General features: G+C 41.3%; 3 protein-coding genes across 4 annotated transcripts; 2 read left to right on the forward strand and 1 right to left on the reverse strand.

Moving 5' to 3' along the window:
• Positions 1-4,115: 4,115 nt before the first annotated feature.
• On the reverse strand, positions 4,116-22,229 carry LOC102299361 (CCR4-NOT transcription complex subunit 2). 2 transcript variants are annotated; one of them, XM_005947890.3, is made up of 15 exons: positions 22,105-22,229; positions 19,188-19,319; positions 14,068-14,140; positions 13,803-13,941; positions 13,510-13,716; positions 13,196-13,272; positions 11,964-12,089; positions 11,456-11,586; positions 11,246-11,366; positions 10,392-10,548; positions 10,184-10,245; positions 8,383-8,432; positions 8,177-8,277; positions 7,580-7,724; positions 4,116-6,968 (listed from the first exon to the last, which is right to left on the reverse strand). In XM_005947890.3, exons 2-15 carry the CDS (start codon positions 19,305-19,307, stop codon positions 6,882-6,884), a joined length of 1,596 nt encoding a protein of 531 aa, XP_005947952.1. In that variant the 5' UTR covers positions 19,308-19,319; positions 22,105-22,229; the 3' UTR covers positions 4,116-6,881. The 2 variants fall into 2 exon arrangements, with proteins under 2 accessions (XP_005947952.1, XP_014184903.1); XM_014329417.2 differs by having other exon boundaries at positions 8,356-8,432.
• A 1,338-nt stretch (positions 22,230-23,567) lies between these two features.
• LOC106632321 (histone H2A) lies at positions 23,568-24,516 on the forward strand. Its single transcript, XM_014329420.2, has one exon. It carries the CDS (start codon positions 23,621-23,623, stop codon positions 23,996-23,998), a length of 378 nt encoding a protein of 125 aa, XP_014184906.1. The 5' UTR covers positions 23,568-23,620; the 3' UTR covers positions 23,999-24,516.
• A 402-nt stretch (positions 24,517-24,918) lies between these two features.
• On the forward strand, positions 24,919-25,322 carry LOC102299666 (histone H4). Its single transcript, XM_014329418.2, has one exon. It carries the CDS (start codon positions 24,954-24,956, stop codon positions 25,263-25,265), a length of 312 nt encoding a protein of 103 aa, XP_014184904.1. The 5' UTR covers positions 24,919-24,953; the 3' UTR covers positions 25,266-25,322.
• Positions 25,323-25,753: the final 431 nt, after the last annotated feature.

The following is a 25,753-nucleotide window of genomic DNA, read 5'->3' on the forward strand; positions in this document are numbered from 1 at the left end:
ATTATGCACTGGTAATCAGAGAGAGGCATGTGGCAGGATTATTATCATCTCTGCGGATCAAAAGATTACAAATAATAACGGACATCAGTGAGGAGGAACTGGGGCCGCTTGTCTCTGCAGATCCAGCAGCAACAGGAGAAAGCAGCCACCGGAGAGGAACTCCCGACAGCTTCAACAAGTTTGAGGTTTACACTCAGTTTGCATGCATGAGCAAAGGAAAGTGAGGCAGCATTTCACTTTTGGCAGCCGGGAGCAACAGTTGGCATCCTCTGTGGATGGGATTTAGACTTTCATGAAATAAAACAAATAAAATTGGATAAAAAAAAGAAAGAAAGAAAAGAAAACAGGGCCATCCTGTGACCGAAATCAGCATTCAGATGATGCGATTAGGCTGTAGAGCATTTGCTCCGGCTGTCCTGAAATAATATAGCAGCAGCGCAGCTGCTGCAGAGGCAACATTTGGCTAAAAATCCTTCCATCAACACAGTAGCATCCCTCATCACGGAGCGACAGAGGCCTCCGACAGCATCGGGAGAGAGTCCGGTCTCAGTCTGCAGGTTCAGGCAGCGTTAACACATCACTGCACCGCAGAGCGACAGACGGCCTTCTGCTGCTAGAAACGCCACATCAGAAATATTCTTCTGAAAATCTGTCACGTATTACATTTCATTTCAGTCTGATGAGTTTCTTCTCCTGGAATCTGTAGCCAGAGCTCAAATGTATGCTCTGTGTGCAAAGTGGATTTAAACAGCAATAATGCAAAGATGACTGATTGTGATCATTATGTGGACTGCTGGTAAAGGAAAGAAGAAATAATGTAAATCGTTAAGCACAAAGTTCTAAAAACAATCAAAAATCACCTAAAATTGATAGCAGCTTGCTGAGATTGCCTGTAGTTTGCATGGAAGACGCCGACCCTGCTGAAACTCACAAACCAGAATCAGCCAATGATCACCCTCAAAGTAAAAGTCGTACCATCACAATCAGCATGTTTCAAAAGGTGCAGCTTTTACTTTGGCGGTGAGTGGTCTCTGGTTCTGCTGAAATTTGTAGGCAAGTTGACGTCTTCCATGCAAACTACAGGCGACCGCAGCAACCTGCTATTAACCAATCACAGTGAGTTCTTTGGTACAGATTTCACCCTGCAACCACTCGCCAACCACTTAGGGAATGCATGTTTTCCCTTAGCAACCACTCTCTGGGCCTAAATGAATAAGATTAAATAAATAAAATGTATTTTATTATTTCCTTGCACTTCTTTGATTTTTAAGTTCATGTATATCACAATAACACCTCAGACAAAAGCATTTGTGACTTCTCGTTTATTGTAATTAAAGAACCAAATATTAATATTCTTTATTCATGACTAAAGGGCTCTATTTTGGGACCCTTTATTTGTTTCTGACTTAGTTCTATTGGTGGGAATTATGAAAGTATGCAGCAATGAATTAAATAGAATTGTTTCTGTTTAACTTAATTTTTCACTGGTTTTAATAAGCAGCTTCTTAAACTTGAATTTCTTTGCTGGATTTATGTGTTTTTACTTCAGTTATTAATGACTCCACTGATTCACTTACGTCTGTTAAGTTTTATATTATCTGCATCGTGTTATGTCAGAGTCTCTGTGGTGGAATGAAATGTGCTGTATAAATAAAGTTTTACCTGATTTTTAGTAGAACTGTAATGGGATGGGTTATTTTGCCTCACTGCGCTAGAGAAAGTCTAATAAAGTTTATTGTGAGTGTCTGTCTGAGTGCTTTCTGTAGACAAATGATGTAAAAAGTCTATTTGGGACAAACATTTCAGATTTAAGGTGTCAATAATCTACATCTGTTCACCAGAACAGAATTTTGCATATCTGGGCAGCACGGTGGCACGGTGGTTAGCACTGCTGCCGCACAGCAAGAAGGTCCTGAGTTCAATTCCACCATCAGGCCGGGGTCTTTCTGTGTGGAGTTTGCATGGGTTCTCTCCGGGTACTCCGGCTTCCTCCCACCGTCCAAAGACATGCAGCTTGTGGGGATAGGTTAATTGGATAATTCAAATTCACTAGGTGTGAATGTGCGAGTGAATGTGAGTGTGAATGGTTGTCTGTCCCTGTGTGTTGGCCCTGCGACAGACTGGCGACCTATCCGGGGTGTACCCTGCCTCTCGCCCTATGACAGCTGGGATAGGCTCCAGCGCCCCCCGCGACCCTGAAAAGGAGAAGCGGAAGCGAATGGATGGATGGATAATCTACCTCTGTCATTCCCAGCATGGCCTAAAACTCAAGACTTAATATTAAAAATGAGAATAAATGGCTGGTTGTTTGCAGACTTAATGAAACCAGCAAAATGGAGTGAGTTTCCCTCCATGCACGGCAGATTATTTCACAGTAACAGGACAAATAATCCCAGCTCTCGCCTTGGGAACGTGACGCTCATTAATGTTTCTACTGCTTCCAAACAGGTTAGTGTAGTTTGGATTTGTTTGAGGCAGCAAAGGTGGAGTCACGACGTCGTTCTCGGTTAATGTTGTGAGACTCTTTAAGGAAACTGTGTGATGGAATTTTTTTCCTGGCTTTAATAAAAAGAAATGAGCTAATTAACAAATAAAGTGAAGTTTTAACTTCTCACATTCACCCACTCGCTCTCACACTCTTTGTTTCACTTTAGATTAGTTTGTTGCTCGGTTACATAACTTTGTTTAGAGGGCAGTTACATAAAAATATGAAAACATATTTAACACAAGGAGAAGCAGCAGCAAAGGTTCACCTTTGTATTAGAGCACAGAGAGAAATGTTTAAAAGAAAAGTTTAAATGTTTAAACTGAAACTGAAATTCCAATTTTCCAAGCAAAACTATTGATCACAGAGATTGAAGATCTCTTCATCATCATGATCATTTCCCTAACACTCAGCGATTTGAATTAAATATCTGAGGTAATTTGTTTTCAGTGTTCACCTCAAATTTTCTCTTTATACTCATTGGTTTGTTACACCACAGTTTTAATCTGCTGCTGCACTACAATCCACTTTTCCTGTTCCTTTACTCATTTGCAGTCTGTGTATTTACCTCTGGGATATAAACCTGTCTTCTTCCTGCAGGTTTATGTCTCCATTAAACTGTTTTTTTAAATCTCCCACAGTCAATGAAAAGTCACTTCACTGATTAGGTGAAAAAAGCTTAAAATTATTTAATATGAACCCTTTAACTCTGGAAGTACTCGATGACTGACTTTAGTTATATTTATTGATAATTTATAGATTGATTTAGTGAACCTCACACGGTGAAGAGCAGCCTCCTACCGTTTATCGTCCTTTGACATGTGGCTCCCTCTGCTGGACAAACCCTGAAACAGCAGACAAAACAATTTTTATATTAATTTTGCAAGTTACACCTCTAGGACAGGTGAATGAGCATTCATAGCACGCTATTTCACATTTACTTGCAGCTGTTAAAGCCGAGCAGAACATCATGGTCCAAAGGTCCTTCAGTAAAAGACGAGGAAACTTTCCTAACCTGTTTACTGATTGTGAGTCTGAGAAAATGGTTCAAACTGAGCCTGATCTTTATACGATATTTACAACCGGGTTCTCAGTGGAGGAAAACGTTGCTTGCTGTTTGGATCCATTTGAGTCCAGTGAGGCTAAAATTTGAATAAAATCACAGTTTATTTTAATTATTGGCTCCATAGTGGAGTTGAATCAAATTAAACGTGGAGTTGAAATTAGTCTCATTGTTGATCTTAAGCAGATAATGAAGCTGCAATAAACTGACTGTTAAACACAAATATTGAGCAGTAAGCTTTTGAGGACAAATTAATATAAAGACGAGGGTTCAAACAGATGAGACAGACCCAGTGAGACTGACTTGAATGGTTTCCACATTTAAACAAACCTCACTTTAAACTACAGCCATGACCAGAAGTATTTGAACTGACAAATTAAAGCTCTGATGTTCAGCTTTTTCAGAGGGTTTCATAAAAATGCTGCGTTAACTGTTTACGAATTAAAGCCATCTTCACACAAACTATAAATACTTCTATATAGGAATAATTTACAAAATTATGGACCTGACTGGAGGTTTGGCTCCTCGAAGATTGACACAAACACAAATAAACACCCAGGAGTCATGTTTCAGTTTCATTACCAGAATATTTATTTTATTCTTTTTCTATTAAAACACTAGCTGCCATATTTAATAAAACAGCCAACGGCCAAGTGCCTCAGTCCTCATCCTCCAATCAAAACTCCTCAGACAGGTCACACAGGTCTGTGGGCGTGTCCTTGGCTTTGCTGCTGCAGTGCGAACTAGCTGGCCCCTCCCCTCCCCCAGTGATTGTTGTTGCTAGTAGGTGGGCGGAGTCGCGCGTGGTCCCCTGGAAACCATCTCCATGACAGGAAGTGGAGTATTGCATCGTTAAGTGACGGCCAGCTGAAGAGGGAGGGGTTTCTTTTCCGTTTTTACCCCTTTTTGTTTTCCATAAAAATACTGCCTCACTTTTATGTATACATATTTAAAATACATATACATAACTGGACACTGGTGTCTCCTGGCAGTTAAAGATATGAAAAATTCAAAGCCTTAAAATAAAAACTTTTTGGGATGATTTTTGGATTTTTGAAACTTTCTCAAGCTACAGCTATGAGCTAATTAGCTTAGCATAAAGATTGAATGGGCTTTAACAGGTAGCTTAGGTCTGCCCACAAGAAAAGCACCTCACGATTAGGATGGTATGTTTGTTTAAGCGGCTTTAAAAAGTGTAAAAATCAGAATTTCCTTGGAGTATAGTTTTAACTGGTCCCAACACAACAAAGTGTATGTAGCAGATTAAACTAAACAGACCCATGAGAGCCGGGCTGCCAGTGTCCACTTCCAGTGTTTTTGCTAATGATGCTAATTATCTCCTGGCTGTAGCTTACAAGCAAGGTGGTGGCGGTGTCATGAGGATCCAATTGGTTTGACTGTTACCGTGCAGAAAACAGTTGGAACAAAATTTAATTTTAAAAAAAGAAAAAAAAGAAAAAAGAAAATAATGTTAAAGGTAAAGAAATAGGAAGTTTGAGAAGCAGAGAGCAGTGTTAACAAAAATTAACATAAAATAGGTGAAAAGCAGCAGGTGGAGCTTTCTACATGTGCTGATGGAGCACCTGGGGTTAAACCTGAAGCTACCTCACTAAACCCCAGGTTCTGCATTTCAGTACAGACCTCCGCTCAGTGGGAAACTGTGTGACTCACTGTGGGGGGCTTTCAGTGCAGCAAGTAACTGTAATCTTTAAAAGTGGATACAGGCAGCAGAGTTTGAGTTTTGATCTCCAGGCAGAAGCCTTGCAAGAATAACAATTAAAATATCAAACAGATCGCAGGAGTAGAAATAGGTGCAGCTATCCAACAATAAATCCATCCTATTAAATATTATGGCCACTTATCCTCAGGATAAACTGACAGTGGGATAAACTGGGAGATTAAACCCTGAACAGGCTAACAGAGAACAACAGACAACATTAGCATCACCAATCATCCCAACGTCTTTGTAGCTGTAAGGTCAGGGTAGTGATTGGTGCCTCCTGATCAGGTTTTAGCCAGAGCCAGGAGAATCTGATTTGGGGTTTTATTTACTTAAACACAGCAGACATTTTCTGATTATCTAATCAACGAGAACTTGAGAAAAGTGCGCTGATTTCTATTCAAATAAAGCAAGACAAACTGAGTCCCTTTGCTTTACCAAACAGCCATGTTTACTATGGTGAGAACCCGATTATGAGGCAGCAAAACTCAAAATTATTTTTGTTGTAACTGTTCTTATATGGCAAGTGTCAGTTATTTCACCAAACTAAAGCTGACTTCTGCATGGACTAACATATGATCCGACGCAAAGGAGGAAAATCTAAAAAAAAGAAAAAGAAATTATTTTCTTTTTTCTCCATCTTGAAAAAGCTGAAAACAAGATTTGTAGTAGATAAATCTGAAATGGCATTCACCAGATTTCCAATTTAACGCCATTATCATCCAGAAAGACAAATCGGTTTTCTTAAATGCCAACCTCAGATTTCTGTCTTTCAAATGACAAAAAAACCCCAAAAACCTAATGTCTTTTTCTTTTTCATTTTTAAACAGGCTGCCACCTCAGGAGGATAAAATAACTGCAGATGGTGAAATATGTATAAAAAACGTAATTTAAAAAAAGAGAGATTTCCTGCCTTTTCCTCGAGGTATAAAGGGAACGTGTCCACCTGTGAAAGACCTCCCTGCAGTATGAAATCACCTGCTGCACTCTCACCTGTCTCTTTAAATTAAACCCGCTTTATAACACAAAGGAACCAAAGGGGAAAAAAAGGATATTTTTTCCTCTTTTATTATGAAATAGTGCTACAATGTACATTGCATGTCCTCCTGACTGTCTGATGATGTGCTCTGGTTTGTAATGCTGGGGGATAAACCTGATAAAAGAGAGTGGGTTAAAGATATCGCCAGGTTTCAGAGAGGTGCAACACAGTGGGAAATAATTATCCATCCTGAAAGGTGATCACTTCCTGTGTTAAAATCTGGTTTCTCTTAAAAGCTTCTGGAGACAAAAATAGTCGATTCTTAAGACTGAGCAGAAACATGAGTCACTCAATCAGATGGACACTTTGCAGTGCTTGTGTCTGTGTATCGAGCCTGTGGTCCACTTCACAGACCAGCCAAATCAAACTGATGGAGAAGTGTGAAATTTAAAAAAATAATAATAACGATAATGAGGTAAAGAAGGAACAAAAATATGAAAAAAATAAAAGGATGAAGTCTGTTCAGAGAGGAGGACAGGAGCCAGGATGTCCTCCCCGTTCAGTGTGTGCCGGTGGAAAAACCTAATGGGGTCAGGAGGGCCAATGGCAGGCAGGCAGTAGGAGAGACAGCCAATCAGAAGGCCTGCTGGGCAGGATTGTAGTTGAAGGTGGAGGGAACGTGAGGTCGCTCTTCTAGTTTGTCATATTCCAGATGAAATTCCTGAAAACGAGGAGGAAAGTGGTACATTGTCATCGACTGTACACAGCGTTCATCATATTCTGTGTTTACTTTCAAAATGAAATTTTAGCTTTGGATTTAATGGGATACAAATGCATATTTTTATTTGATCCAATCACATTTTACTATTAAAACAGTTAGCTTTTTTTTCCAGAATATAATTGTTCTCAAATGTAGACTTGTTCAATAAAATCAAACAGAAGTTCTGAACCTCATTTCAAGCAGATCTACAGATCCAGGACAAACAACAAACATTCCTCGCAGAGATGAAGTCTCAAAAATACTTCAGTAATGATCGGTTCATCAGATCTCTGTATGTTCTTCCTCCCTTGGAGGGGAAAAAAGTAGTAGAACCTTCTTCTTCACTTAGTTTTTCACCTGAGGAGCTTTTTTAGAGGCTGAGACACGGATAGCAGCAGAAGGAGCTGCCCTTACCACCACACAGCTGTACGAATGCAGTCTTTAGTACTGAGTGTTCAAACACTCGGACCAGTTTCATGAAATCAAGATCTGAGAACTGTCAACCTGATCAAATGTAGGCAACACATCCTGGTGCTGATTTAAAGTGTGCGTGTGTGTGTGTGTTCGTTCACCTTGGCCACCTTCCTCCAGTTGAGGCAGTCGAAGAAGTAGTAGGTCCCTCTCTCATAGGCGTTGGTCTTCAGTGTGGGCTCCATCCCCGGAGCTCGAGTGATCCAAACCCGCTCCTCTTTATGATACCTCCAGTCCCTGTTAAACCTGGACACGCACACACACGTGGAAATGATCGCTTTAAACAGCTTGTACACCATCATAAACGCAGAGAGACATTTCAGACAGCCTGGGGTTCTTTTGGATGCTTTAATCTTTATTTGTAATGAAGATTAAAACATTTTAAAAAGATGAGAAGCTTCTGAAAAATAGATTCAATCATTAAAAAAAACATTTGCAGACTTATCTTAATATGGAAGGATGTATTTTAGATCAGTATGGAAAAGTGGAGAGTTTGTTGGTGATGACAAGAAGCTGGTGAGCGGATTTCTTTAAAAAACTGATTGCACTGAACGCCAGCACAACAGGAAACTATGAAATCTTACTTTTATCTCAGTTTCAAGCAATTTTCTCATCCAAACATCAAAGTTATTTAGTTTCCACCCACGTGGTGACTGACTTAGTGTGATTAGGGTGCAGTAATGACCGGTCGCTCTTACAGTTCTACAGCAGCCAGCAGTTGTAGGAGGTCTCCTCCGTTCATATAGTAGAGATAAAACAGCAGATCTTCACCATACCGAGACAACTTGATAGCTGCTAACTGCACGTGAGAGAGAGAGACAGATTAATACGGACACATTTTTCAGGAGATCAGTCTCATAACAATCATGTAAAGGACCTTTGGGGTGTCTTGTGAAGGAGGTACCTTGTCCCTTATGTGGATGTTGGTTAAATACTCTGAGGGGACGTGGAAGTCTGCAGGAAAAGAAAAGAAAAGATAAAATCAACAAACAGGACAAAATGAAAAGCTTCATTAGAAAAACTGCACAACTGGTCTGCATGTAATTAATGCAATGAACAGGCGTAGAGCATTTTGATGTTATTTAAGCAACTAAAATTAAATCAATTTAAACTTCAGTAAATTCAGTCTCACATTATAAAAACTGATTGGAAAAAGAATCATGATGCATTAACTCGTTCAGACCACATGGAGGCAGAAAAACTCCAGATTTAAATTTCCTGCTGATGAAGGACTCAACGAGTCCTTATAAATATATATAAACGAGTTTGGCAAACACGCATTAAAAGCAAAGACTTTTTAAAATAAAACAGAATTAAGAATTAAAATCATTTAAAAACTGTTTGAATCAGCCATGATGATTGTCCTCTGTTGGCCACCAAAACTTTTAACATACAGCAAAAACCCTGAAGAAGAATCTGTGTTCAAGAGTTAAAATTTCCAACTTTGGTGAAAATTAGCTTCACTGCACAGCGTGAAAACCAAGAAGCAATCAGAATGGAAGAGCTCATCGATGCTGTCTGGGGGCGGCTGGAGCCAAGCGGTTCTTCACTGTCAAAGAAAAAGCTCTAACTCAGTGAGGGCTAACAGTCAAACTTCAGGGAAAGCCGTGAAAATGCGTCCAGAAATCGAGAGGACTCCTCCTCGCCCTGCTGGCTGTTTGGAGTGAGCAGGTTTCGAATGAAGCTGGTTTCTTATGTACGACCACATCAATACACTGATGTCGTTCACATATCAGGTCAATTTTGCTTGTCTATTTTAATTCACTCTGCAGGCTGATCTGTCACTTTACTGCTGCACTGACACTGACAGAAATGCCTCTGAAGTCCGAAAAAGAGTCAGACGCTCAGAGTTTCTGAGCCTGTAGAGGTTCCAGCACCTCTCTGAAGTCAGAGTAAACTTAGCATCAGCCTTCACATTTTTCACAAAGTATCGTTTCTAATGGTGAGCAAATGGCTCTTCTACAGGTCTGTGAGAAAATGAACACTTTCATGCTGACTTCAAGGTCTCAGGCTACACCCACACTAGCCCGGATAGATTTGAAAATGGCGGTTGTGTCTAAAAAAAAAAAAACGCTCTGCGTCCACACTATCGCTTTCAGTATCAGTCGTTTTCCCAGAGTTCATATATAGACAGCGTCCATATTGAAACGGCAGAAAACTCTTACGTTCCAGTATTGCGCATGCGTGAAACGCAAGAAGATTCGACCTGCCTCATTTCTGTCTGCCGCTTATTTACTTTCCGGCTCTTTGAAATGTCGCGGCAAAATATCGAGGAAAATCACAGAGTTTTTTAAATGGACTAACAATGAGGTGGAGTTGTTGCTGCGAGTAACACAAAAGTACAAAGTTGCAAAAGCAATTGAGAATTAAAGAATTTGAAGAAAAGTTATCTGAAGCATGTACAAACTGATATTAATCTTTAATTGATTAATTTTAATCTTTAATTAATCTTTAAAATCTTTAAAATTGAGAGCAAACAAAACAACTGCTGTATAATGCCCTCCGTTTAGTTTAATTGGCCACTTGACTGCATCACACCGTTTTCAAATCTCTGCGTTTTCGAGAGCGTTTTTAAAACGCTGCGTTTTCCTCGAGCGAAAAACGCAGTCTCAATGTGGACAGGAGGCCAAAACGGGGAGAAAACAAAAACGCATTTAGTGTGGACATAGCCTCAGTCACTACTTCCAGGTTGGTGTTAAACTCACCTATATCCTGCGGTCGACATGGAGCCGATGCCCACGGAGACGCAAACTTAGGATAGAGATTCCTGACAGAGAGAGGGAGAGAGAGAGGGTCTGAGTGTGAGAACAGTGACAGGTCATTCAGCTGCTGCTGCGGCCATTCAAAAAAAACAAACTTTAAAGACGCCGCTCGTCTCCAACTATAAATCGCGTTTGCATGTGCAACTCGTACTCAGGCGAGTTGAGGTTGAGGCCAAGTGTGGTGAGGTCTGAGCCCAGCGCCAGGTGGACCATGCCAGGGTCGGTCTCCGCTGCCCGGATGAACGTCAGCAGGCCAATCATTCCAAACTGGTCTGTTACCATGCCACCAGGGATATTGGTCACTCGCCCTGGGACACAAAGACAACAGAGGATTACGGATTATCTTAAAATCTCTCCTGCTTGTTTTTTTACCCAAACTCACTCAAAGATAAGAAAATCTCCATCTAATGGTTTTGAGTTAATTAAATGAGACGAACAAAAGCAAAACAAAAAAAACAGTGCAAAGGAAGAGCTCCCTTTTAAGACAAAATCCACCTGCAGCATCAGGCTGAGGGTGGGAAAGCTATCTGCTGTGACAGACTGGGGATGATGAGGACGGAGGAGAAATAAGGAGGATGAAAGTGTTCGGAGGTTCTTTTAATACACAGATTAAATTCACATTAACGATTTTCAGTTCCGGCCTTTTTTAATTTGGTTAAACACGTCACAGCTGGGTATTCAGAAACCTATTAAACCCTTTCATAGCAACATAAAACCGCATTTGTTTGGCAGACTCATCATCTGATGACAACATTTATGATTTTACATGTTCCATTATAGTTTCAGCTGCTGAAACAAAAGTATTTCCCTACAGTAAGGACAAATTAAGCTTTTCTTATTTTATCTCGAGTCTGTGATAAACTAATAAAGCTCTTATGTCCCATTCATTTCCTTTCTCTTTAAATTCTCAAAGAGATGACTCTAAACATTTTCAGGGTTAACATTCAGAAACAAAGATCAGCTGATGTCTGGCTTTTGAGCGATTATCTGATTGAACTGTCTCACCGTCAGGAAGCACCTGAATCCCTTTCTTCTGCTGGTTGTTGTTGCTCGGTGCAGAGCTCTTATCGCCGGGGAACTTTGGACCATCTGAGTTAGAGGCTGGCTTTCCCGATGAGTTCAGATTCTGATTGGATGGAGACAGACGGGACAAATGAGGATGAGATGGGAAGTTAAAGAAGCAGAAAGCGGATGACGGAGAGACAGAAATGTCACCGTTTTGCTGTCTTCGTTGGTGCTGGTGGGGTCTTTTGTTTGGTAGTTTGGCCCTGGGAGAGCTGGGAAATCTTCGTTGTGGATGGAGAAGTCCTGCGACTGCTCACTGGACGGCTTGGTTACCATGCCAACTGGAGAAAGTGACCAATTGCAGGACATTAACAAAACACACAACAGAAAGACACACTGATCAGCAGCAAATGTAAGATTTTTAAAGGTTTTTATTGAATATCTATTGTGTTTGACCAACGGTTGAAAATATTCAGTTTACTATAAACCAAGGAAGAAAATCCACTAAAATAAGCGTTCCGTATTTCTCATCACTGTCCCCCAGCGTGCTTCAATTGAAGTTAAAGCAAATATTCTAACAGCTCCATAAATGGTTTGATTTTCTTTACATTTTATTGGCTGCTTGACTTTTGTAAAGTCTAGACCACTGCGTAGAATTAAAGGACAACTCTATATTAGACAAACGGACACAAACAGATAAATGTCCCTTCTTTATTACCGTAGGGAGCTCGACCGGTCAGCGGGTTGTGCAGTGGGGTGGGATTCGAACCTCCATCCCTCCGACTCCTGTCAGCTAATGCCGGGAAATCTGACAGGTCCAACCCCGTCACATTCTCACTGCCGTCTGAAACGAGTTCAGAGAGGTCACATTACAGCAGGTTGGGTAACAGCTAGGGATGGGTACCGGTGTCCGGTGCCATGATGGCACCGGTTCTGACATAAACGGTAGTAACCAGACCGAAAAGAAGCTCACATTTCGGTGCTTTATTTCGGTGCTTTTTTTTCCTGAGCTGTGATACACTTTAGATTCTAGCCAATCATTTTACGTTTCCGAGGATAGTAGGCGGGGCCAGGTACGTACGTTCTGTTAGAGCAGAGCTACAGATTAAAAATGTCCAAGGCGAAGCGGTCAAAAGTCTGGCTGTACTTCACAGCAAAATATGCAAACTCAGCAGCCTGCAACAAGTGCTTTAAGGTGATACTGTGATACTGTCAAAGGAGGTAACACCTCAAATCCGATGAAACACCTGGCGACGCATAGCGTTTTTTTTAAAAGCCCAGAAATGCGCCGTATTTGATAGCTTGCTGCGAGACCTCACACCGAGCACATCTACTGTGGGTGGGTTGCCTGTTATGCAACATCCCCCAAAAACACGAAGAGGAGAGTCCTGGCCCCTAGCCCTGCCAGTGTAGCAGAAATGATGACGGATGATGGTGGCAGCAGCCGTTCTTCTCTGCGTGAGTAGCTAATTTACGTTGAGTAGGCTAACCACGTTATTACATTAATGTATGTAAGGTGAACTAGCAAACATCATCATAGCTACATGCGGCTGTCCTCTTGTTTGATGGCAGATACTCCCTTCACCCTGGCTAAAAAGGCTAAAATGACCAAAGAAAAAGTGGAAAACAGTTAAACATGAGAGGTTCAGGACAAAGTTTGTGTTTTTTCCATTGTTTAAGCACTGCTTCCAGCCAAGAGTGATACCATATATGCCCCATAGCTGCAGAAAAGGCTAACATTGTTATATTTTTACAAAAAACAGCTGAACATGAGAGGTTTTTGGACCAATTTTGTGTTTTCCATTCTTTAAGCACCGGTTTGAGCACCGTTTGAGCACCGGCACCGTTTCAAAAGTACCGATTTGGCACCGGTATCGGATAAAACCTAAACGATACCCATCCCTAGTAACAGCTGACAGATTTTTTAAAATTCTGATGTCACTCTGTTACCTGTGCCATTGAAGATGTTGTTGGATAGCGAGTTGTTCATGAAGCCTGGATTCCTGTTCACCCCGAACCCTGACATACTGACACACACACACACACACACACACACACACACACACACACACACAGGTTTTGCGTAAATTTCATACAGGTTTTTGCCATTATGAGCTCTTCCTCTCTATCGTTTCAAATCATAAATAATAATAAACATTCCTGAACCCTCGTCTCCATCACACGGTCCAGATATGCTGCTGAAAACCTTCCTTTCTAACAACACAGGTCAAAGGTCACATCTGGACCGCAGTGATGCGAGTTACCTGTTGATGGTAAACGGCTGCCGTGCTTGCTGCTGTTTGGGCATCCCGATGATGCTGGGTGACGACCGGCTGGGACTCCCCATACTGCCGCTCCTCCCTCCTCCACCTCCACGCTCTCCGCCTCCCATCCCACCTGACTGCCCCGTTGGACCCCCCACCTGCTGGTTGTGATTGAGCACACTCCGGCTGCTCATGGGCAGTATTCCCCTGCAGGAAGAAGTTTGTGGTTTGAAGAAGAAGCAGAGACACTGACAGAGAGTTCTTATAATGAGTGCACACAGTGTGAGGGGTACCTGCTGGGTGAGGGGGGCGTGTGCATCGAGCCGGCATTGGGCGTACTGGAGAGCTGACCGGCAGACTGGTTCAGCCCGCTGCGACTCAATGGAGGAGCTGCACTGCTGTTCATGCCTCGCATGGGAAACCCCAATGCACCTACAGAGAGAGCAAGCAGACAAGCGTGAAAAACGAGGTTGACTCTCCCACGTTTTCTCTGAGATAACATCACAGTAATGAGTCGACATTATTCAGAAGAAACAGGTCAGTGCCTGTCCGTCTTACTCTGCGGGCCGTACAGGCTGGCTCCGAGCTGTGACAGCTGACCCGTAGAGGAGGCAGAGGAAGACGCCAGCATCTGAGGAGGACAAACACACAATCACACAGATCAAAACACAGAAACACACACAGCAGCTGCAGATGAAGCAGCATGCTCTGTTACTGTCAACCACTCAGGTAAGCTGTGAAGGGCTCTGTGCTGCATCCCCGGGCAGTGAGGACAAAGTGAGGATGAATAGAAGAGGACAGAGATGACAGGGAGACGAGCTGTGTGCTGTTTTTACAACAAGAGACTAGAGCTGGGCGATATGAGATTTTTTCATATCACGATATGTTTTTTTCATTTCAGGCGATAACGATATCTATCACGATATAAGCCAAATAACTATATTTGTAAGATTTAAATGTGCCGTTGCTCACAAGTAAAATGTGAAATAATCAGCAGCTTGTTTTTATTTAAATATTTATTTCCCATAATAAGTTCAACAGGGTAGATGTACTTAAGGAACATGAGACTTTTTCAGATAAATAAAGGCAAATATTGCAAACTACACAAAAGGCAGCCGCTAAAGCGTTTAAGTTTCAAAATAGAACAAACAAAACAGACTACAAATTGTCAATTCCACTTAGAAACAAAATATTAATTCTAAAAATAAATCTTAGTTTGTTTTACAGAAGAACAGACAAAATCTGACTAACTTTTGTCAATATCAAATAAACTGAGAACTAAAAGGAAATTCTCAATCTCTCCTTGTTGTATAGCTTGAGCTTTTCAAACAGTTTTAACAGTTACTTTAGTCTGACAAAAGCGTAGGCGAAGTAGTGTATGAACATTAAAGAGAGTAGAATTAAGACTGCTTGCTCAACAGTAACAGTATAGTACACATGACGAATTGCGCTCAGCAGGATGGCTCGTCACACGTACACGGGTATTTTTGAAAACGGAGATTTTCCGTTTTCGTTTTAAAAAATAATCCCGTCCACACATAAAGGCAGAAATGAAGGAAAACGCTGCTATGAACATGCCAAAGCAGCAGGTGGCGCTAGATTCCTAACCGTGCAGAAATGTTGGCCAATCAGAAGTCTAGAAGCCTCGGTGGGAAAAAGTAAACAAAGCTGGGGCATAGAAGCAGAACCGAGTCGTATGTGTGGAGGGACAGTAACTGTGTGTATATGTAAGCATTTAAACACTGCAGAGAGTAGAATTAACAGAGGTGTGGACTCGAGTCACATGACTTGGACTCGAGTCAGACTCGAGTCATTAATTTTATGACTTTAGACTTGACTTGAAAAAATGTTCTAAGACTTGTGACTTGACTTGGACTTTTACACCAATGACTTGGGACTTGAATTGGACTTGAACCGGTTTACTTGAAAAGACTTGATATTTTACCCCAAATATAAAATTTAACATGCATATTATATAGAGATTGAAAATGTGACGTCATTCACGGGTAGAACCGCAAAGGATTCTGGGAACTCGTGGCAAGCGGTACTAGCGCACGCAGGCTTTCAATTAAAATCAGTTATACAGCGATAAAAAGAAACACAAAAATGTCAAGAAGCTGTTGTATTATTAACTGCAATAGCCGGTCGCATGACAGCCACGGGAAGCCGACGGGTAAAGAGATCGGTTGTTATCGGATTACGTCGTTGAAGAGAAATTGTTCGAGCCATGTTTCCGAAGTAACAAAGACGCGACGGATGGCCTGGATTGCAGCCATTCAAAGATCAAATATAACGTCCCAGAACACTCCAGCTCACAGGTTAGTCTGCTCCAAGCATTTACACGAAGGTCAGTGTTTTTTAGTAGTTAATACGTCATTTTCATAACATAATTGGTGATATAGGTTACAAGCAAGTCTGGCGCTGAACAGAAATTGTCGCGCTATGCTCCTTTATTTATTGTGCATAAATAGTGAATTGTCCTGACACAATATTGCGTTTCGCTTCTGTTATTATGGTACATTGACAAAAACATATACTTTTATTCACAGGATAAAACAGGTTTTTTGTATCACTAATTGCCCAGTACGATTACAGCATACAGTATTATTGTCACTGCTACATTTCTGTGATGGTACCAGAAATTATTTCCACTACTAATTAATTACCGTTGAGCTCAAAGGTCCTATTAATAAACGGTTAAGGAATGTGTATTTATGACGACGATTTGTGAGACTGGTAAACTTATGATACGTACGATGGTCTTTCGTTCTACACGGTGCATTTCAAGGTCCTGCACCCATCCGTCGGTAAACTGTACCTGGGCTTGTTGCAGTGACCTGAAGTTACTAAACTTCATGAGTGTATGCACTCACTCCAAGAACCGTATGATTATAAATATGCATATAAATATGCTACGATGAGATAGCTGACTTCATCTAACTAGCAAATGTTGTCCAGGCTACGTTGGTGATGCAGTTTTTTTTAATGTGTATGATATTTTTGTCATGCGATTTTAAAGCCGGTCCTACAACCGCATCCAAGAATAACATGCAGCTTATCTCAGAACTGTCGGTGAAAATTATTCTTGGAGCTAGGTTTAATTGAGCTGCATTTTAAAGAGGTGCAATTTCACAATTTGTGTATATTTTCTAAGTTCACTATTTTGTCATGTGTTGAGAAAAACACAGATTTAAAATTACATGGTCTAATATTTACATTTAGCATAACTGCAACATTATTTTTTCTTTTTTTTTTTTAAAGACTCGAAAGGACTTGAAATTCAAAGTTTCAGACTTGTGACTTGACTCGGACTTTTACACCAGTGACTTGAGACTCGACTCTGACTTGCCTGACATTACTTGAGACTTGACTTGAGACTTGAGGATAAAGACTTGAGACTTACTTGAGACTTGCAAAACAATGACTTGGTCACCTGCTAGGAATTAACAGTAACAGTATTGTAGAAATTCATTTCACCGAAACAATAACGTGGCGCACAGTGTGACGCATGCACCAGTTTATTGTATTTCCAGACTTGCTTTCGGCACAATTTACAGTGCACGCTACTCTGTTTTTTGTCAGACTTGAAATAGCCGAAATACCTTCACACTACGGAACTTCTATGGCTCTTCCGTTCGACAATCTCTCCGGCATTGGAACCATCATCTGTTTTCTCTTCGGTCACGCTCGGTTGATTTTTCTAGTCGGCACACTCATTTCCTCCATTACCCGCTGGCTGCTTCCCAAACAAACACACGTGCGGCTTGGCACTTGTGCTGTACGTAACAAGTCACGCGACGTGACGCTGCGGCTGCGATTGGTTCGGCTCTGTGCTACTGAATTTGGATTGGCTGACCTTTTTTTTGTTTTTAAGAGGACAAGAGCGGCGAGGTCTATCGCGATAGCTTAATTTCTCTATCGAGTAAAAGTTATATCGCGATACATATCGTTATCGTTCTATCGCCCAGCTCTACAAGAGACTCATTTTTCTTTGTTTTTGCTCGAGTTGCTTCACACAGAGCTCTCACCCCCTTGGACAGCAGTACCAAATATAAGGCCTGGGGAGCAGGATTGGCCTGGCATAACCTGGCCTGGCCACTCAATGGGTTTGGAAAATGTGAAGGAGGGCTTAAATGTTTGCACTTTTAAATGTACTTTAATGCGCTTTTCCTGCTGATAGAAGCCTCCCCAACAGCCGTTCATACTAAATTAAAGTAATTAATTAATAAATAAACAACTAAATGACTGGAAGGTTTCTGTTTTTTCACTACTAAGTATAGAAATTTCAGATTTTTTTAAATGACATTTTAAAACTGACATTTTCTGGACAGTCTAGCCAATGAGCTACAAGAAGATTTTTTTTTCTGTAATTTTACACATTTTCTTCCTAATAAGAATTATGCTGACAGATTTCTTTTATTTATTGCAGCATATTTCTTTATCATTTGGAAAAATTGAGACATACTTCTTTTTCTAGTGCATGAAGTACAACACCTGGAAAAAGTGACAAAAACGGGCCCAAGATATCATCTTATATTCAATACTGTGTACTTCCACTTGGATTTAGGGCATTTTTTTTTTTAACATGAGGATACTGAATTTCACACATGTGAATGAAATGTAATGCCATGGGGCACTATGCCTTATGTACATGTGCAAGACCCATAAAACGCCTCTGAAGTTTCTTGACTGGCTGAGCATGTCCAAACCCTCAAATGCAGTTTTTGACAATAATTATAAACCGTAGGGCTGCTCAATTAATCAAATTTTAATCTCGATTACGATCTGGGCTTTCAACGATCATTAAAAATGACTGAGCCGATTATTAGCCCCTCCCTCGTGCTTTACTCTCGCGCTGCTCCGTGTGGCAAATCGAGCGCACCTCTCTGCATTTCGAACACGTGTCACAAGAGCAGCGGTCTCCAACCTTTTTTGCGCCACGGACCGGTTTATGCCCGACAATATTTTCATAGACCGGCCTTTAAGGTGTCGCGGATAAATACAACTAAATAAAACTAGTACCGGTACCGAAAAAAAAGAACATTTATTCATAACACACGTGAAAAGACCAAGAAAAACCGAGTAAACGATAACAAAATAACACTGAAAACCGATAAAAACCCTGAAAACTATACATTTCACACCTGAGCCTCAACTCTCACGGCCCGGTACCAAATGACTCACGGACCGGTACCGGTCCGAGGCCCGGGGGTTGGGGACCACTGATTAAGAGGACCCGAGGGAAGCTCGGAAAGCTAAGCAGAAGTTATTTGGAGAGGAGAGTGACTGCCGTTGGTTGAAAAGAGAGGTAAAAAAAACTTCAGTGGTGTGGAAACATTATGGGTTCGCGGAGTCAGACATGGACCAAGTAGACATAGTGTGTAAACTTTGCTACAGTGTCGTAGATGCACCACAGAGCAACACTGCAAAGTTCACTAAACATAGATGTTTACATTTTTCATTTATTTTTTATATTGCAAACATTTGCACTGTTATCAGTATTTGCACACTATTTTATATATTTTTTGACAATCTTTAAAGTTAACATTGTTATTGTTAAATAAATATCGTCAAATAATCGAGATCTCAATTTCAGTGAAAATAATCGTGATTATCATTTTTGCCATAATCGAGCAGCCCTAATAAACCGTAATGATTGCTGAACGTGCAGGACTCACGTCTTTGTCCGCACGGTGAGGAGGGAACATGGACTGCTGGCTGTAGTAGAGACTGGAGTCGTCCGGGTAGTCACTCTCTATCCCTCCCTCCATAAACTTCTTCCGGTTAGCACCAAACATGCCGCGTGTCACCTGGGAAACAAGACAGGAAACAGTCAGACCAGTCATACCTGGACAGAAGTCATTCACTGTCATGGAACATTTCATGCTCTGAAACCAGAAACCTGCTTCTGAGCGTGCTCAGAGTCTCATTCAGGAACGACTTTTGCATGACTCACAAAAAAAATTGAAATTCAATTTTTAAAAAGAAAAACAAAATTCATATAATATTTAGTCTCACTGCTTAATCTCAGGTTTACAGGCTGAGCTGCACTGCTTACGTTTAGATTTTTATGTAATTGTTTTAAGCTTGTTTTTAAAGATACTTCTTATCATTTTCTGCCAAAAACAAACAAATAACTGAACATTTTAATGTTTTTCAGCCTGATCCCAACTCCAACATCTGGATCAGGTTTCAGTATCTTCCCTGTGTGTTGTGCTGACAGCAGTGAAAAATCAATAAGCTACACTCCTCTCTGTGAGGCTTCCTTGATATAAATGTGTCTGTGAGCTGATGTTTACTGTTTCTCCTCTGAGTCGCACTGTGGTGGACCTCCTCACTCAGTGTGGCGCAGAGAGGCAATATTAATGCTGTGAACAACATGTTGTGTTACTGTCAGAGCAAAAAAATACAAACTTAAAAACATGTTTTAGCAGCTTCTCTGAACATTTTCAGCCATGACAACAGTTTAAGTGTTAAAGTAAGACCTTTTTTAGAAAGTATGTTGGTGCAGCAGGTGTGTAATAGCTGTGCTCACCTGCTGCCTCGCAGCAAAGTAAGCAGAGAATAAAGCTGAACTGAGAGAGATACCCGATCCAGGCTTCTGAGGCCGATGTGTGATCCAAACAGATCAGTTGATCCCTGATCAGCAGTTTGGAGCCATTTAGCTGCTACTACATCAGCAGCATTTCTCTTCAGGTTTTAAATATTTGCTTTAACTGAAAGCTCAAAAGACACAGATGCTTGGGAGGCTTTTACTGCATCTATGGCAGGGTAACCTGTTATCAGAAACTGGATTAATACCATTTCCTTCTCTCGTCTCAATCTGTATGAGGATGTGAACTCACTTTTAGGCTAAATGCTAAGTTCTGGTTAAGCAGCATGCACCGAAAGTGACATTACAGGTGCTAGTGCACAGTGTAATATCATCCGGTCACACCCCTCTCAAATTCATGCACAGAGAAATCAGGTTACAACGACGGAGATGTGACAAAAACACACCTAATCTGGGGAAACACCTGGTCAAAACACAAAGGTTTTAATGTCTGTGGCATGTAAAATGTTTTGAATAAACAAAATATCAGAGGTGTGATCTTACTTGATCAGAAACTTTCAGGGCAGCTAAAGCACTGCAGAAAAGGACTAGTACAAGTTTAAGCGTTGATGGTTCCTGATTTTATTCACAGTGAGAGCAAGGAAAGAAGAAACTGACTAAACCACTAATAAAAATTGAGTTGTTGAGTCTTGAGTGAAGCAGTTGCAGCTGTAGACTCTGATCTGAATTAAGACTGTCACCACAAACAAACCTGCAAAGCTGGACCCATTTTAACAGATGAACCTAGGTTGAAAGCATCCAAACCAAAAAGGCTCAAAACTAAAACACTGACAAAGGTGTGTATCTCACCACAGCTCCTCATACTTCCCAGAATACGTTTTAATTACAAAGACGGAGGAAAGCTTCCACTGTTTAACAACTACAGAAAATCAACCGACTACACATCTTTAAGCCTCTGAACGCTTAGTTCTTTTAACTTTCAGAGTGAAAGAAGTCTGCTGGACGTTTCTGTTTTTTACAGTAAAAGCCTCCACCACTAAATCACTGATCAACAACCAGACTGGTGTGTTTGTGAGGACAAACTGCACATTAGCCAAAAGTAATATCAAAACATCACATCTCATAACATAAAGCACCAGCTAATCTCCATAATGTGTCAAACCTTCCACTAAAACACAAAGCGATGCAAACAGAGATAAGCGACGCCTCCTAAAGCAGGTGCAATCCCAGCTAACAACGGCTAGCTGAGATCCTGCTCGGTTCTGAGGTTTCATAACGAGTTAAAAACCTCACAAACTTTCCTTTTATCACTGCAGCCGAAGCCCAGTCGTCTGCCTGTCTGTCTGTCTCGTTTCTAAGCGGCGCTGAAGGCGCAGCAGTGTCGCAAAAACGGCTAATGTTAGCTTAGAGCGCTAAGGCTAGCGCTGCTAGTGTGTCTGATTAGCGTCAACTCCAATATTAGAATTTCCTGACAGAACTAAATGAGCCGGCTTGTCCCGCCGTGTGCTGCTATTTGACTGCAGGTCTCCAGGAAACAGCAGTTATCAGCAAGCGTTATCTCTTTAGCGTTAAAAAATGTGTCAGACACTACAGCTATCTAGCTGAGCAACGCACACAGGCTAGCAGCTTCTGTCATAGGAATACATGGGGCTGTTAGCATAGAAGCTAAGCTAGCTGTTGCATTTATGTGAACGTAGAAAAGCATCTAATTGGAAACCCGGAGGTCGTTAAATTACGGTTTAACGACTCGGTAACACCGGGATAGACGCTGCTGTACGGACAGAAAATGGGGCTGAGAGGAGAACTGTGGGCAGGTGTGCTTTTGTCCGTGTTTGGGCCTGCTGCGCCTCCGCTGTTAGTTCCCCAAAACAACAACAAAAAGCACCAAAACCGGGCCGCGCCGTTCAGAGCCGTACTGTACCCGACTGCGCCCTTCACCAGCTGGGTCTTTGCAGCGAGCACACAAACTCGGGTTCATTTAAAAGACCCTCAGACCCGAAACTCCCGAAAAAAGATTTTAAAGCAATAAAAAAGGAGCTCACCGCATCAATCCTTCTTCCCCGCTACAATCCAAGATGGCCGACATCTCACTGCCAATCAGGAGGATGTTGGGAAGGCTCCATCACTCTACTCTGTTCTACTCCACTCAACTCTACTGTCAGACACCAGGGCTTTCTCTTTAAGAGAAGATAAAGTTCAACTTCTGTTATGTTCACTTTAACCGGATTACTCTTATGTTCCTCTTCCTCTTCTGTTCCACTCCATGTGAAGTTGAATCAGAAATATCAACTTCACAGTGCACATGTGGCTGCTCTGCAGTGGATTATTTATGAATGTTTGCTACCCTAACTTTTCATTTTTTATTTTAAAACACAAAGTATCTATTGACTTTGTTAATATTAAAAAAGTAACAACATTTTCTTACTTTTATCATAATTGTTATTCCTACAGGGGTTTGTTCATATTAAATAAAAATATTCATCCATACATTTTCTTTTACTTATGGGTCTGGGCCACAGGGGCCATCCTACGGGGTGGATTGCAAGTTGACTTCAAAAAAGAAGTACAAAGTTGTCCACAAAGCTGGACCCAGGTACAGAGATCAGCCAGTCATACTGAGCTCTTGCGTCACCACAAAAAACCCCCAGAATAACTCCCCCTAGACCCGAAGATGCCAAGACGCTTAAACTCCTCCACTTAGAGAAGCAATTTGTCCATGACCCAGAGTGTGTGCTCCACCCTTAAGCTTGTTGGAGAGGTGCTCCACCCTGTGAGATGCTCATCCAGCTTCTTCACCCTCAGTGGTCAACATACGCCGGTGTGAGTTGGAATTCATCATTCACTGAAGGAAACAGAACTGACAATACCACTGATCAGGAGAACCTTTGAACATAATGTCCTTCAGTTACAATTATCTTTTATTGATCAACCTTAAGACATTTTTGTGTTTTCATGTGATTATTTTTCAAAGTAAAAGCAAAAAAAAAGAAAAAAAAAATGCTGATGTACATGTGGACTGAAGCCTCCTAATGTAAATACACAGGCAGAAAAAAACAAAAAAAAAATCATCCTTATTTTTATTTATTTCTAATTTTTGTGCGAATGTTTATTGTCAGTGCTGTATCAAACAGTTTTTATTTGGCTCTAGTTTATTGTAATAACCTTGGTCTTCGTATCCTTTTTACATTGTATGAATATACAATGTTAATATAATCTTACAACCTAGTGTATTTTATTTTTTTTTTACAACTTTATTTAAAGTAAACAAGTTTACATATAAAATGCACATACACATACAATTACATATACAAAACCATGAGCACATACAAAAGGGATAAACAAGGTAGTGTATTTTTCGAAGTCCTTTGTGTTTCACATTTCCCTGAGATCTTGTTTGTCACAGAGTGGACTACGTTTTTGTTTCTGATTGGACCATCCCGCTGAAGCGCAAGCTGGCCAATGAGCGATCAGGAACAGGCCGATGGCGTCGATATAAAGTGAGACTCTGCTGCTACACAGTATCCTGTTTCTCCTCGGCGAACGGAAAAAGATTTAAACATGTCTGGACGTGGTGGCAAAAGCGGCAAAGCGAGAGCTAAGGCAAAGTCTCGCTCCTCACGAGCCGGGCTTCAGTTCCCTGTCGGTCGTGTTCACAGGCTGTTGAGGAAGGGGAACTACGCAGAGCGTGTCGGTGCTGGAGCACCAGTGTATCTAGCGGCTGTGCTCGAGTATCTGACCGCTGAGATTCTAGAGCTAGCAGGAAACGCTGCCCGCGACAACAAGAAAACCAGGATCATTCCCCGTCACCTGCAGCTGGCTGTCCGTAACGATGAAGAGCTGAATAAGCTGTTGGGTGGAGTGACTATCGCTCAGGGTGGTGTGCTACCCAACATCCAGGCCGTGCTTCTTCCTAAGAAAACTGAGAAGGCGAAGTAAACCTCCAGTATTTCATAAAACGGCTCTTTTAAGAGCCACACCAACTTAAGAGTTATCCTCTAATCACAACCCCTGCGCTAACATTTACAATGTGAATTACTATGACACAGATTATTGTGTGTTCTGTGTTGGATGACCTGACGAGACCAGGAACTAAAGCGTTCCCATTTTAATAATTTCACTTTTATTTTTTTTTATTTTTTTCAAAATGATCACCTCAGATTCACCAAGATGGTTGGCTGCATCTATTAGTGAGGTGTCGGTCGCGAACGAAATCGCTTAGAGCCAGATCTTTGACGTGAACAACGCGAACCGGCTCCTCATCGCGAGCTGTGTTTTAGCACAGGGTCTATCATGTTGCCGAGCACAAAGCACTCGAATGTGATGAGCTTTCAATTGTGTTATTTAATTGATCTCGGTAGCTCTGTTTTGGAAGTTCAGTTAACGCTAGAAATGTCTTTTGGAGTTTGTACTGTTTTGTCTCTTCGGTCCACAGCATATATTTATATATCAACACATATAAATAAAACCACGTATTTTATATTAGTAATTCCTTTTGTGTATAATTGTATATTGTTGTAAATAATAAATTAATTAGAGCAACAAAACAACCTGAAGAGGCGGTTCAGAGTCGGCTCTTTTTAGTGAGCCGAGCCGAAAGAGCCGGTTCTCTGAAAAGAGCCAGAAACCCCATCACTAGCATCTATAAACTGTTTAAGCACAGCTCCCAGTGTTACAACAGAGTAGTTATCTCCAATTTCAGTCTAAATCAATTCACAACCACTAACTCAATGACGTAGTGCACCGAGAGCAGACGTTTGCTTTCCCAACCCGGAAATGCGCCTAGCCTGTGAGAAGCTGAAATTGGCTGTTCTCAATTACGTCCGCGAGCCGCCTTTAAATTACGGGGCTGGCTGCTCGTTCTCCAGTAGTGTTTCTACACGGCTTCGGGAAAATGAGTGGACGCGGCAAAGGCGGAAAGGGACTCGGAAAAGGAGGCGCTAAGCGTCACCGGAAAGTTCTTCGTGATAACATCCAAGGTATCACCAAGCCCGCTATCCGCCGTCTGGCTCGCCGTGGCGGAGTGAAGCGTATCTCCGGCCTAATCTACGAGGAGACCCGTGGTGTGCTCAAGGTTTTCCTCGAGAACGTGATCCGTGACGCTGTTACCTACACTGAGCACGCGAAGAGGAAGACTGTGACCGCCATGGACGTGGTGTACGCTCTGAAGAGGCAGGGTCGCACTCTGTATGGTTTCGGAGGTTAAGGCCACAGCTCGACTCTACAACACAACGGCTCTTTTAAGAGCCACACACTTCACTTTAATTAAGAGCTTTGTTCTATAATCTATAATTTTTGTCATATTTTGGAGGGAAGTCCTGAAAATATTAGTGAACTACCTGCCAGTATCACCCACTGAAGCAGTAGTATGTTGTAACTTCACAAACTATTACCGACTAACATTCCCAACATATTACAATGACTTAATCTAGACATTTTCTCTTAGTCTCGATACTACGAAGAGAAGAACCTGTCAAAATGAGTGGTTGCGGCAAGACTATGTTTGGTGACTTATCAAGTCAATGGGAACAATATAGTTTAAATATCCTCCAAGACAATACGAAAAATATCTATAAAAAAATTAATGAAACCAAAAATGAAAGTGTAATTCAATATAAGTATGCAAATGAAGATGAAAACCTTTCAATAGTTAAAAATATACACGACAAATTATTATCTGAAAGCATGAGAGAC

The sequence above is a fragment of the Haplochromis burtoni genome, unplaced genomic scaffold (assembly GCF_018398535.1).
Source record: "Haplochromis burtoni strain Fernald_Lab_line unplaced genomic scaffold, NCSU_Asbu1 Contig_559, whole genome shotgun sequence".
Taxonomy (NCBI): domain Eukaryota; kingdom Metazoa; phylum Chordata; class Actinopteri; order Cichliformes; family Cichlidae; genus Haplochromis; species Haplochromis burtoni.